The sequence below is a fragment of the Rhinolophus sinicus genome, linkage group LG11 (assembly GCF_036562045.2).
Source record: "Rhinolophus sinicus isolate RSC01 linkage group LG11, ASM3656204v1, whole genome shotgun sequence".
NCBI classification, from domain to species: Eukaryota; Metazoa; Chordata; class Mammalia; order Chiroptera; family Rhinolophidae; genus Rhinolophus; species Rhinolophus sinicus.
The window spans coordinates 72,085,466-72,100,584 of record NC_133760.1 but is presented as its reverse complement, the minus strand read 5'-3'; the positions used below and the strand labels follow the sequence as shown (position 1 = coordinate 72,100,584).

The window sequence follows — 15,119 nt, the reverse complement described above, 5'->3', positions numbered from 1 at the left end:
GTCTTTATACCCAAATGTTGTATTTGAGCGATGAGAAATTTTCTATAATTTCCTGAAAAATGTCATGATGAATTATACATCAGCAGATTCACCTTCTTGAAGGTCAGTGGTTGTAAATAGCATTCATTAAGGTCACATGTATGTTAACACTCTGCTCTAACTAGATGCAGAAAAGTGCTGTGAAGGTTATTTGCTTCTTAGAAGATTATATACTAGAAATCAAACTGTTGATGAAGCTACTGTAGAGAAGATTGACTGAATTAGGTAGAATTTGAAAGATTTCTTTTGGCTATTTAGTCTGAAGCTAATGATGTAATCATTTAGAGGTGCAAAACAGCAACAGGTCATCTGTAGTTACTACTTTTAACAGTTGTGGCAATGTTTATGTTAGTTTTATTAAGATCTGCTACTCCCTGAGGGGAAATCAGAACCTTAATATTGGTGGTCTTCTGAGTCTGTAAATCTTTAAACCCCTGTCACAATAGTTGTTAAAGTACCTGTCTCAGTATTTTTTTAAATGAGGCTCATAAACCACAAACAAGGATGTGGTGGATTTATCAGTGTGCATTCACGGGTACTTTTGTCACGGGTTGTGTTAAACTGCACCAAACTTCGAGTCAGTGGAAAATAATTGGGTAAAACCTAGTGACATAGATAACTGTGACCTTTTTCTGCCACTCCTCAAGAATCACCACTCTGTCTTTTCACCTCCACCCACATTGTTACGCTAAATCCATGGAGCTAGGGCTGAGCCTTTTCCCTCTGGGCTGACTGCTCTTCTGCCATGGTGGGTGCATGAAAGAGAAAAGACAGAAGGAAACTCATATCTGCCCTTGGCCATCAACTTGCATGATTAGCCGAGAGCCTTGTCACAGCCAACCTACTGTCATGTTCTCCTCATTTGTACTTCTTTATTTCTTTTTCTCATTTTCTTTTTCCGCATTTTGACACCCAGTGCTTTTCTTATTAATCTTTTTGTATTCACTCTTCACTTACGTTTATATGAGTGGTGAGAGGATAAATGACTTTGTATCAGCTTTTAAAAGTTAGTGAAGTTTTATAGCTTTTCGTGGGAAAAACGTATAATTTGAAAAGCACAACCTAATTTTGTCTAAATGGCAAATCCTTTACAAGTTTATTTTGCATTCCTCTGTAAATGGAGTCTAGGACTTAGAGACTGAAAACACCCGTTATGTTCTATAGCTTACTAAATACTCATATAAGGGTCAGGGGACCGAGCTTCCTAAAGGCAGGGACAGCAGCATCTTTATCTGCATATCAACAGTGACTGGAACCAGTAGTTGAGGATTGAATGTTAAAATAAGTTTTTAAGTAAGAACATTTATTGCACCCTGAAAAATGGGACTACCTCCTCGTTCTTTACATGTGAGGATCCTTTGCATCTGTACCAAAGCAAGCACTTGTCCTCTCTGTGACTGGACAGGGACCAAAGGCTTGGCGTAGTCTGGCTCATAGTCAAGGACTTGCAGACACCGAATTCTCCTCCTTGGCCAGCATTCCTTAAAGAATCAGCAGCTATGACCCAGATCACATGTCGCTGTGGGAAGGAATCCAGGAGTGAAATTCAGTCCTGACAAAGGAAATGGGGCCTCAACGTAGTTCTGGACCCCCCATAATCAAGGAAATTACACTTTTGTTACCAGTTTATAACACTTAGTAGTTTGTATTTGATGTCAGAGTATATGTTGATCTGGAAAATCTTCTTTATTTTACATCCAGATAATGTGCTTTATAGAGTGTCTGTCCTTCTAATAAGATAATCAAAATAATTTCAGTAAGAAACATAAAGAAAACCTGGAAAATTTAGTGCAAATTGAAACTTATTCCATGGCAATTACCCAGCTTTATGTTTGAACACCAAATAGTGTATGTATATAGAATTAACTAGATTTATTTAAAAGATCCAGTCCTACTAAAAGGGCAACCCTCTGGCAAGATTATAGACTCCGTACAGAAGTGCGGGCTTATCGTTTGAATACGTTCTAAAATCCGTATCTTTTCCTCATAAAATCCTGTATTTCAGTATCTAAAATACAAGATTTAGTTGCAGCTTTATAACCTATGACTGAGTGATTGATGATCAGTAAATAAAAGGAGTGTTTTATTACTGAATAAAAGAATAAAAGAAATGGTAAAATACGTTTCTAATCAAAATATGTTTAAACTATTTTAAAAATTACCGGTAAGATCTTATAGATCTATAAAGAAGAAAGCAAAGCAATGGAAACCTGATGACAAGTATAGCTGTCTTTTTAGAAGCCTCCTTTGTATTCCTGGTGATTCTTAAATTATGAAGCACCTGTGATTTCTACTGTTAAGTGAAGATAAACATAGACCCCTGGCCAAAGGAGTTTGTGCCATTTAGGCAGTAGTCCTTTGGGTATCTTGCAACTAGTAATTTTGCATTATTCTCCAGCGATTTTTATGTTTTGTGTGCATGCATAAAACTTTTAATGCATTTTAAGATTGTTTCATCTGGAGGGAAGAGAATAGTTCACTTTAAATTATTGTCACTGTATAAAAACTGGGATTGATTTTTTGAGGACAAAAATCTGCAACTGCTATTGTCCAGAATAGCTTTCAGCCTTCTAAAAACGGACTTGGGCATCTTTACAAGCAAGACTGAGGCGATCCTGTTCCTCCAATGACAGTTTATGTGAGTAGCTTCCTTTGGAGATGATTTGATGGTCTTCTGCCATCTGGTGGACACTAATAGAAGTATCACTAGCTGGAGTAACGATGATGTAGTCGGGAGCTAAATTAGAAAAAAATTTCTTATTCTGAATTCATGTGTTCTGATAATGAAGGAATTGTCCTCTTATTCCCAAATAAACACAATAAATCCTCAGTAAACAAAAAATAACATCACAGTTTTTACAGTGATAAATCCTATCTCTAACTCATATAAAGTTTTACATGCTTTTATGTATATAACATGTATATGTTTATATTTTTCTGAATCATTCATATATCATATTGCTACCATAGAGTACATCTGCTAAAATGGCTAGTACTAAATACAGTGTGTAAAAATTGTTTCAATTTATAAGGCCAATTGTTGTTTGGGGGTGCCCTCTTGTGTTCACAAGATAAACTACAGACTAGTATAGAGAAAGGGGACTTGGGGGCATATTCTGATGCTGTGGAGACGTTTTCACTGAAACCTTGAAATAGTTTTTGTATCAGTGACAATTGGGTGACCTGTGTCAACTGCATGATCTCATCCAGTGGCTTTGTAACTTCAAGTGTCCCCTGAAAACAAAAGCCAGATTCTGTACGCATATTACGTTAATTAATCTTTGACCTCAGTGACCTTTCTCTCCCTCTCGTTTGCAAATATATCTGGCCTATGAAGAGATTATATTTATTACTTTGCTTCATTTGCACAATGTCATAAAATCACATTGTTTTTGTCCTCAAAATTAGTCAAAACGATCACATTATGAATGTATTTCAAAAAGTATCAGTACTCTTTCTGATGGGACTAAATTTTTGTCACCCTTCCCAATACAGGCTTGAATTTATTTTAAGAAGCCCCTGAAAGATTTTCAAAATACTACTTTTTTAGATGAGACAAACAATTCTTCTAATTCCCTGAAATTAATTGATTAATCAATTTATTATTCCAAAGTGGGACATTCGTCAGCACATCTGAAAAATTCTGAAATGATAGTTTTGTTCTCCTATGGTTTTCTCTGATTGGAAAATTTGAATTATTTCATGGATTTTCTGTCAACAAAATGTCCAATAATCGACCATTGTTTATAATTGAAATTCTCCTCATCCCAAGGTCAACATATTTGTCTGGTACCTAACAAGAGAAATAAAGGCATCGTAAAGTTGAAGATATCCTTTGTTCATTTATTTCTAAAAATGAATTTGTATGCCAGATATATTTAAGACAGTTTTCTAATCAATACAGAAATAAAAAGCTATGTTTTTTATGTTTATAATCTGCTAGAAGAGTTAAGACCTATTCAGAAAGAGAATATGCAATTAATATAAGAGAATAGGCAATTAATTCGATAATAGTAGTGAAACAAATCAGACAATTGAAAATGACACAGATCACTTCAGCGGAGATCAGAGGAGGTAGCATTTGGCCAAGAACTTTCCTGAATGGGGAGGTAGGACTTGCACAGATAGCTAGGCGGCAAGGAAGAAGTAGTTCATATACAGGAAGTGACATAAACAAAAGGTCCACAGCAGGTAAGTGTAACTTTCTTTTTACCTTCTATTGAAATAAAATACCACAAAAATTTTCACAGAACATGTTTTACTTGTTAAAATCCTGACAGTTGTGTCAATAATTGTATTTTTCTTTCTCTTTGAAGTTTGTAGTTCAGAACCAGAAAATGTTCAAGCTGACCCAGAGAATTATACCAGCCTTCTGGTTACGTGGGAGAGACCGCGAGTCGTTTATGATACCATGATCGAGAAGTTTGCAGTTTTGTACCAGCAGTTAGAGGGAGAAGACCAAACCAAGCATGAATTTTTGACAGATGGCTATCAAGACTTGGTAACTATAAGATCAATTGTTTCTTGTATTGATAACATTAGAGTTTAATTTTCAAGGTAAGATCTCACAAGTGATTGTATATGGTTGCCTTAGACTTTATATGAGGTTCTTCAGTGGGGAGGAGAAGCAGAAGCTATGCTAAATGACAACAAAACTTACAGTGAGTTACACGAGGTTCTTATTTCTATTTTGAATGACAGGGAGACCACAACTTTGTCAATGACATTATAGAGTAGACACATATAGAAGACAGGAGCTAGAGATCATCTAGTGTGGCTTCTCTCTACAAATAAAAGGACTCAAAGAGCAGTTAAATTCTTTGACTGTGATCTCACAGTTGTGGAAAGAATTGAGCCTGGAATCTCCATGCTCTGATACCATCAGTGTGTTATTTCCCACACCATACTACGCCAGCACAAGAAAAATAGAGTAAGGGGTCTCAAAAATCCTTTTTCATTTTTTATTTTTTTTTTGCATCAAATTGGCAAGCAGCACATGTGAAGTCAATTAAGACAGAACTTTCAGGACACAAGGCAGGTAATCCCTAGGAAATATCCACCTGCTCTTCCTTCCCACCCATGCACACAAACCAAAGAAAATGAAGTACAGAGTCCTTCTGTGACCTGAGCATCTCGGTATTCACCTTGGCATTGGTAGGGAAGTGTTGCCCATAGATTGGGGTTTAGTTGAGAAAACCTCAGCTGGGTGTGGCCCCACTGCCGGTCAAAGACACTGAACTCTGCATTCAGACAGCTAGAGTCCCCAATGCCCTAGGAACGTGCATTTAAACAAAAGTGCCCTTGTTGTCACGATGTTGGATATCACATGGACAACACAGATAAAATTTGTACCAACTTTTTTCATTCAGTTGACTACAACATAGAGACTAGGAACTGGGAAAGTGGTGGAATTTATGGGAATGCACTATTTTTCATTTCAGAATGATGTGAAGATAATAATTCTATTACTGTCTGGCTTATATATTGCTAAGATAAAGAAAAACATTGCTTTTAATTGTGTATTTGCATTTTGCTTTTTGCAAATGTTACATGTTTATTTGTATGTAATGTTAACCTATAGTTTTTGGACACATGAATTTTATGAGTTCTAGTTAAAAATGAAACTTTCTAAAACTCAATCTGGTTTTTAAAAAGCAAAAAAAAACAACCATTTTTTCAGTAGCTCTTTCAACTTAACCGCATAAACATTTTCTTAAGTTATTAATAATAAAATACAAATATTTTCCATTGACAAATGAGAAAAAAGTTTTCTAAGGACAATGTCTACTATATTAGGACTCCTTGAGAATAAAACATTTGTGTAATGACTGACATCTTTCTTTTAGGGTGCTATTCTCAATAATTTACTACCCAATATGAGTTATGTTCTTCAAATAGTAGCCATATGCACGAATGGCTTATATGGAAAATACAGTGACCAGTTGATTGTCGACATGCCTTCCGATGACCCTGGTAAGTGCCCACCTGTTAAGCCTTGTATTATCTAGATAAATGAGGCTAGTTTAGTCACTGGATACTTTGGTGCTTTCTCTCTGATTTTATATTCTTATGACCAAAAAACAAATTGATTCTTTTCCATCTGGATCACCAGGTAGTTTTAGGAAGCATGGAACCCATTTCTCATCCAGCAGATCTGGTGCAGGACAATCAGTAAATTTATTCTGAATATCAAAATTTTGTAAACTAAGAACAGTGAAATCTTTTATTATGTATTTGATGGTCATTTAATGAGATAGCTCTGTAAACATGAAGACTTTCGTTTGGATAATGAAGATTTGGTTTCATGTGTGTTTATTTCCTTTTTTCAGCCCCCAAAGCATTTTGTAGTAAGTATATACGTGATCCTAGGATCATGTGAGGCACTTTATACAAAGCATCCCAACAGTTTGTCTCAGATATTTTTATCCACTTTTTGAAATTTGGTTGAAGGGTGGAAGTGCTTTCCTCTTAGCTGATTTGCCAGTGCTATTTCATAAAAGCAAAACAAAAAAGTTGTTTCTCATTGTATTTTATTTGCATGCATCTTCTCTGAGTATTATGGGAAAATCTTTGATCTCAAAGCATATGCAATAATTGAAGTGCTAACCATCATAATTTGACAATTTATAAATTTACCTAATTAAATTAAGTCTTCCTTTTGTTAGTATAGCAGTTTTCAAGTAATAGAACGGAGTTATATATGTATGTATATATGTACGTTTATATGTGTATACATATCACGTATATATATATATTCACAAACATATGCAATCATATATACATACATAAATGTAAATATTCTTTGGTTATCCCTATCATGAGACTACTCACTGAAATATTTATACAATTTTAATGGAAATAAATGGTTACAAATTCTATTGACCATACCATTTTCCAGTTTTAAGTATGGAAAGAAAACTGAAGTATATTGATTTGCCTTTGTGGTCCATTATGAGCATGTTCATTGATTACCTCATCACAATTGTTCTAGCTGAATTTTTAAGTTAAAGAATATGTGTTAGAGCGTTAGATGTGAGATTATGTGTCCTTCCAAATCACAGGCTACAAAACTTGCCAAGTTATTTCCCAAGTTAAAACATTGATGGCTAGTGAATATTACTACTATTGTGATGGCAATATCATTATTTAATACATTTCTTATGACCTTCCTCGTGGCCTGGTGTAACCATCTTTCCTATTGCTCTTATTTAGCACTGCTTTTCAAAATCAGGCGATTTTTAAATGGAATCTGAGCTCTAAGTCTTATTGAAAGATGAGTACCAAATTAACTAACCATGGTTTCAGTTATACCGTCTCATGCTCCTCCACTGAATGTCACCCCTCACCAAAGTTCTCCATATTGACTCACCCCAAAAATGACATCTTTAGCTGTGCAACTTTGGCCGTGTTCGTCAGTATCGTATGTGAATTGACGAAGCATGGCATATAAAAAATCTCTCATCATCGTAGTGTGTGTTTTAAGATATGAATTATATTGAATACGTTCACTTAATTTTACTCTCTTGGTTGCATTATACCACTGTAATTGCTGTATATAAAACAATTTTCCAGTAGTTTACAAAAAAATTACTGTTAGCTATTTATTTATGCTCAATAAAGATGCTAAAGTTTTTTGCTTTTTGAGAAGCTTATTGCATATGAAAAAAACAGATCAAATGTCTGTTTTCTACAGAAGTGCTTTCTGAGTGATACTTTTAGGCTGAATCTGTATTGGCACAAGTACAACATTCTTGTATCATTTGTAGCACTTTCACATTTATACAAAATAATAAATATAACAATTTAATTTCTACTTATTCAAAGGATCAGGACACTGCTGAACTAATGACACACTAGTGTGGACACCCCATTTAATCTCTCTGAATGTCTCAGTCCCTTAAAACATTTTATACTGCAATGGTGTTTTAGAAAAATATGATAGTTAAGTTGATGTTTCACTATGATTTTCCTCTTAAAAGCCAAGGGTTAAAGACTTAGATCAGTTATTCCTTAATTATTCCTTCCAACAATTTCTTCATCAAAAGCCAATTTACCCAAAGTTTGAGGTTTTCCTGTTTTTTTTATAAATAAAATATTAGTTTTCTTAGAACTCATTCTTTCTCATCTTAAAGGCTGCAATGGCATTTCAATGCATATATTTTCAATTCATTGTTGAAATTATGTTAAATATTGTTTCTATGGTAGCTATACCACAGTAAGTCTTGACAGCAGTACTATCTTGTGGTTGACTTTGATAGTACCTACAAGATGTGTGAATTTTGTGATTTATGTGGCTAATATAGATGTTAAGTGGCTTTTGAGTTTGCTTCTTATTTCATGGTTTTTATTAATACCATTTCATCCTATTCATCATATTGTTTCATTACCTTAGTAACACTGTAATATGTCCTATTGAATTATTCTATTATTATTTTGGGTAAGCTGTTTTCTAAATACTGTATTCTTTATTGCTTCTGTTAAAAAGAAATTTAGGAGATCAATTATAATTGCCCTTTCTTTCAATCATAAATTTCAAATATTCTAGTCAATATCTGTGAAGGGAATGTCAGCCTTCTAAATTGTGCATTTAACTTTGGCTAATTTGATTAATTTATTGCTTGTGCATTTTAATGACATTTGTTGCATACAACAGTATCACCATAAACTAGTGTCCGTTAAATATTATTATAAACTACTTTTTTAAAATAAATGCATGCATTCATATTCAGAAACAATTTAAATTTGTTAAGAAACCCTTTTGAAGGTTAAACAGAACTGTATATTCTTTCAAATACTTTGTAGAAAATTATATTTATGAATAAACAATTCATAAATATATTTATTTCATTGTAACTGAAATAATTGTGTTTGTTTCTGTTCTATAATGTAGAGCCAATTATCCAATTAAAGAGACCTTATTTAGGTACATGTTTTAGGGCTGTGATAATTATATGTATTCAATTTAAGTGCATGGTGAATTAAGTCAACATAGTTTTCTGTGATTTTGTGCGTTTCAGTTGTATAACAGTTGTCTTTGTTAAATCACTTTACATCTGTCCTTACACTGCCTGTACCATCCTATGCTGTGGGCATTATTATAGAATGATATTTATATCAGAGTTTGAAGAGATTGCAGCCCACTTTGTTTTTACCTTTTTGCGCTGTGAAACTTGGCTTACCTTCAAACAATTAAATAAGCCTTGCTTGCCAACCTATGTCAGTGTTGCTTTTTTGTGTTATGGAATATTAATGTGTTACTAACATCCTCTTTTAGGAAATCTAGCATTAGATGTGTCCCATGACAAAACCAGAATGAGTCAAGAGTTTTTGTTCAGTTTTCACACAAATAGGAATTTCAAGTGTTCACTCAAAAAAAAAAAAAAATTGAGTCTCCACTTCAGACTTTTACAGCCTTTCATAAGTCTATTTTGATGAAGTGAGAAGATTCTGTAAACCAGTATAGTTTTTGAACATTTAATATACTGAATCAGACCAGTGGTTGCTAAAACATCAGCTATTACTTGTGAGGAAATAGCATGTCAAATGGTACCCAGTATTAGAGACCTCGTGCCAATCACCAGAGTTAGACCTTGAGTGCTACGAACTCTCAGACACAGAAGAATGGCTCCCAAATCTCCAAGAAGACAGAAACCATCTTCCAAAATTATTTTATTTCAAAATTGCTCTGAAGATGCTCAGCAAAAGACTTCTGGACTAATGGGGGGGCAGAGGAGTCCTGTTGAAGTGTTGCTGGGCAACCCCAGAATTTCAGTCAATTCAAATAATCTGAGTCTATAGGAAACCAGAATTAAGATCCTTTCCAAGTGGGTTGATACTTCCCAATGTGAAGGCCGACACTAGGGGTATTCACCCATGAGGGTGCTGTGAGACAATGAGGGTCAGAGGGCTTCTTGGGTCTTCATATGCTGCCCCTTGGGCCTAAAGGGGCCCAAGGAAAACTTTTTACTCCTCACTGAAGTAAACAGCAAAGACATTTATAGTAGAACTCACTGATACTCTTTAAGGGTATGTCTGGGTAAAATCATGTAACTTGTTAGCAACCATAATCCATATGTATGTTAATGTATGCTCTATGAAAGGATACAAATAAATCAAATGCACTTAACACAGACAATACTGAAAAAGGAGGAAATTAGTCCACAATGTGATCGTTATATGTACCCTACCCCAAGCCTGACAATTAATAAGAACATTTCCATTAAAAGCATAGATTTGGGGGACGTTAGACCTTTTTTTTCTTTTTTTTTTTTTTTTATTTTAAAACACTTCCTTAAGTATGTTGAAGAAAATGGACTATATTTGAGTTTTTCCCCCCTAGCTGCTTAATGGAGAAAAATCTACAGTGTAATATATGTATCACCAACAAATACTTGATTATGATTTTCCCTTATTAAAATTCAAGTATTTTAAAAGTACATGAAGAGGAGTCACTACATTTGAAAGCATTATAAATAGAATTAGGTATTGTGCCATGTGCTGAATTTGAAGATTTTTACATGCATCACCTAAAATTGTAGTTTTTAGAAAGTCATAGTGAAGATTCTTGTTTGTCTCTCACAGTTGAGTTGTATCCCATTTTTAAATTCACATGGTGTATTGGTTTCCTTAGAGGTTATAGAGACTCAGTTGTTTCAGACTATTGAAACCACTTTAATTTGGTAACCTGAAAAATAATAAACATAAAAAACATGGTGGGAAAGGGTTTCATAGAGACAAAAATAGAAAAAGGAGAATATTAATACTCCAAATAAAAGTTTCCAAACTCTTTCATGGTCAGTTTTAAGAAGGAAAAAAATAATAATTAAGAGTTAAAATTTAAGACTGTGATCATTTCCAGTGACTATTTTCATTTTTGCAGCACAGAAAATTGTTCAGGGTAAGTAACCTTCAAATAGCTAAATAATGAAGAGTATTAATTTTATCTAAATCCATTTGCGAGCTGGGCACACTTCCAAATTTTAGTTGAATTCTCTTCTAAGTAGAATTCATGTATATAACTCTATTTATGGCTTTACATTTCTGAACACTTAGAAATTTCCTGATAAAAATAATCAAGTCTATGTTATAAAACAGGTCTGGGTTTAATAAACATTTATTGGTAGTTCAGTTATGCCTTTGGAAATTCTATGGAATATGCATTTCCTTTGAGAATATATACAGGCGTAAAACAGAGAACATCAGCAGCATTGGGACAGTGAAGAGCATAAACTTTGGAGATGGAGTGAGGTGCTATAAAATAATAGGAAAAAGAGGAGCATTGTTGTAATAATGCTCAAGCCATCACAGCTCGCCTGTCTGCCATATTTCTGATAACAGGCAGCTCAGATGAAGACTCAGGAGAACTGCTTCTCTAGCCCCTCAGTAATTGGCAGGGGGGCTAGATTCCTTGCTGGAGAGACAGAACTGGCTGCTAATCTTTCCTGTCATTTACTGCCAGGTCTTGTTTTAGGATTGAGATTTCCATAGACTAATAATACCCTGGTTCTAGTCAGTTGGGGGAAATGGACTTGGATGATCCTGGTCGTTGCATTCTTTGCATAGACAGCCTTAGCTGAGTTTCCTGGGGAGAAGGCAGGGAATCACTCTGGTCAGTCATTCCTGCTGCCAGACCACGCTGGAGCTGCTGGAAGACACTCTCCATTTTACCTGGGGCAGCACCCTGTGTACAGATAGTATGTGCCCACAGCCGAAGAATACAAAGCATTATTTGACCCTCAGTCAGAAGAGGAACTTGAGGAATAGTGACTGAATACAAGAATAAATCCTTTCACTTCTTCCCTAAATCGCTGGCACTTCCCCCAGCTATGCTTTTATCAGTGCTGCTAAGGGTGAAAGTGAATCTGCACTGATGAAAAATTTGGGGGGGGGTTGGGGGGAGAGATTATACTCGGTAATATCAGCCTCACTGTCTCCCTTTTCCTTCTTAGCATCAGTCACACTTGGGAGTGAGAAAGGGGAAGGGAGTTGGAGTGAACTATAGAGATGAAGGTTTTGAGTGCAGTTTCCTACAGGTTTATGTAGTGTTGCGTTATGTAGTGTTCGGTAGTGTTGAAAACTGATATGTGAAACTTTGATTTTGAGAGATTCTATATTTTCAAAGCTAACAGTGTTTTTTTTTTCTTTCTTTTCCCTCTTTCCATCCAAGGGTAAACCACATGACTGAAATCGTTGAATAAAATTTTTAATAATTTTTTTTTCAATTTTGTAGAACTTGACCTCTTTCCTGAGTTAATTGGAACTGAAGAAATAATCAAGGTATTATAGCTACATTGTATATTCAACTGTTTTAAAATTTCCAAGTCTATTTTGAATTATTGGTTAGTTTTCAGATATTGCATTAATAGAAGCCAAGGTTGCATTATTCATGCCAAGATTAGTTGCTTTACTTCTTAGATAGTCATGTAATTGATATACATAATTCTTTTATGAAGAACTTGGAAAATACTTTGATTAGTAAAATAAAAATAATAGAGAGATACAAAAAGTTTGCTAATAATAAAAAATGAATTTTAAAAATAATTGTAGTTATGAACTATATAAATTGGAATTTTTTCAGTGTCAAGTTTTTCTAACAGACAAAAAATATTTAACCAATTCTTAATGTTAATATTGTTACAGTTTATTTATAACTAACTTATCCAATGATTGATAGATTGATAATAAATATGAGCCAAAATACAACTTTTCTATATTCTTTTGCCCTTTTAATTTGAACATTTGTGTTTGGAGTATTCAAATTATAAGTGTCCATTGCTAGCATAATGTCCCTCAAGAAAATGAGTATTTAAGAATATTTATAAATGTTAGCACTGTCTTAATTTTTTAAATAGACAATGATTGCTTTATCTTACATTTTATCCTGAGCCCAAGTCTGCTATTCAGGTTAACTGAGATTATATGTTAAATACAGATGCTAGTGTTACTGTAGTATGAATGTGTGTATATGTACATATATGTTCATAAAGTGGGGTAACGAACGCTGTTATCTTATTATCTAGCAATAAATAGCAATTCAGTTGTGTTTTCACATTTATAATGACCTCACTAATTTATATAACTTATAGCAGTTCTCTCTTACAGAGGATTATTTTACCAAAATGACCAGTTTACCTTTCAACAGGAGTGCACAGAATTCAGCCAAGGTTATTTGTGTGTGAGTGTGCCTGTGTGCACACGTGTGTGGACATGCATGTGATCACGTATATACCTAGAAGTCATCACCAGAATCAAGTCAAAGGCGGGAAAAAGAAATTACTTTACACTGTACATTCACATCATTAGTTTGTGTCCTAGTCAGCGCAGACTGCTAAAGCAAAATGCCATAAACTGGGTAGCTTACAAACAACAGAAATTGATTTCTCCCAGTTCTGGAGGAGGGGAGTGTGAGATCAAGGTGCCGACATGGTCAGGGTCTGGAGAGGGTCTTCTTCTGGGTTACAGCTGCTGACTTGTCCTTGTATCTTCACATGGCAGAGAGCAAAGCAGAACAAGGGCACTAATCTTGTTCATGAGGGCCCCACTCTTATTGCTTCATCTAATCTTAATTAGATGAAGATTAATGCCTCTCAAATGCCCCACCTCCTACTATAACATTGAGGATAGGATTTCATATAAATTGGGGAAGGCGGGGGACGCAAATGCTATGTCCATAGCACTATTCACTTCCTTTGATTCTTGCAGGAACATATGATAAAAATTGACAAACACCTGGGATGTAGCTGTAATGGTTCTTAAGTCTGAGTATGGAACTGAGTAGTTTGGGGATATTTCTCAGATCCTCTTCAAATAGAAATGCATGACTCTGAAAGAAAGTATCTCCAGCATGATCAAGGCTTTACAATAAAAATAAATAAATAGAATTAATGGAAGTTGTGAAGGATAACAGGTGTGACGTGGATGTAAACCGTAGTGGAAGAGAGATTCACAATAACTCAGTAAGAAATTATATGAAGGAGTATCCATTAAAACATTTTTGTTTCAGATATGTATAAAGTAATCACAGAGCATGAATGATACAGTCTTCTTGACATGTTGACATGAGCTGGTATGACTTCATAGAGATCTACAAGGTGTGGTCGGTTAAGATTAATGCAGGGTCCATTACCATCATCAGATTCTGAGAGGTATCTGAACCTCACAATGTCTAAAATCTGCTGGAAAAGGAAGAAATAGGAAGGATATGTGTGTTTTTTGTATATAGTTTTTCCCCCCAAAAGATCTAATAAAAGAAAAAGTGAGTAGTCTTACGTTTTAAGAAAAATTTTATAGAAATCTACATAGCTTATGGAAGGAAAATGATAAACTGTGTTTCTGTGAAAATATAAACAAAGAGGAAGAGAAGCAACATTACTGTGGGATTTGGAAACTGTTACACCGTATAGAGAATATAGATGTCACATCTTTTGGGAACATTCGTTGTAAAGGGAAAGAGAGAGAGAGCATAATAACTAGAAGTTGAATTTGAGATTTATCTTTATATTCCTTTTAAATAAGAGAGATCTGAGTTCATTTAAGCTCATAAATATGATCCATTTGAGAAAACAACATTGAAATCACAAAAAAAGAGGGAAAGAATTGTGTGTGGTTCCCAAGAAGAGGATAGAGAATTAATTTGAAATATAGATGTAAGAATTAGAAACAACTCTTCAGTTACAACCAGATGAGAGGGTAGATTTTATTGGTCCCTGTTTTTGATGTTTTAATGTTAGGAAGAGGGGTGTCTTTTTGTCCAGTGGCTTCTAATTTCTCTGTAAAGTAAGCAGAAAGGCCATCTGCTGAGAATGAGGTGAGAGGGTAGGAAAGTAGAGGTTTGATAAGAGCAGGAAAAAATGTTTAGAAGAGTCTTGGTAGAGGTTGAGTGTGGAGTGATACCAGAAAACCAAGCACATATCCAGATTTGCAAAAAGGAGGAAGAGTTAGAACCCCCTTATTGCTAAACTTCACGTTGATCCTCAGCAAAACTCTGGATCAAATTATAAAATAAATGTTTGGGAACTTCTAGGGAAAGACGAGATATCTGGCACCAACAGATTTTCCTTCAGAGCAAGTCAAGGCAAACT

General features: G+C 34.7%; 1 protein-coding gene across 4 annotated transcripts in view; it reads left to right on the top strand.

Annotated features, from left to right (window-relative positions):
- The window catches only part of PTPRZ1 (protein tyrosine phosphatase receptor type Z1), a 165,250-nt gene that overhangs the window by 105,193 nt on the left and 44,938 nt on the right, over positions 1 to 15,119 (top strand). For all 4 annotated transcript variants that reach the window (XM_019750066.2, XM_019750067.2, XM_019750065.2 and 1 more), the window contains exons 9-11: positions 4,356 to 4,540; positions 5,886 to 6,012; positions 12,269 to 12,315. In XM_019750066.2, the coding sequence (XP_019605625.2) occupies positions 4,356 to 4,540; positions 5,886 to 6,012; positions 12,269 to 12,315 (359 nt within the window). The remainder of the gene's footprint in view (positions 1 to 4,355; positions 4,541 to 5,885; positions 6,013 to 12,268; positions 12,316 to 15,119) is intronic.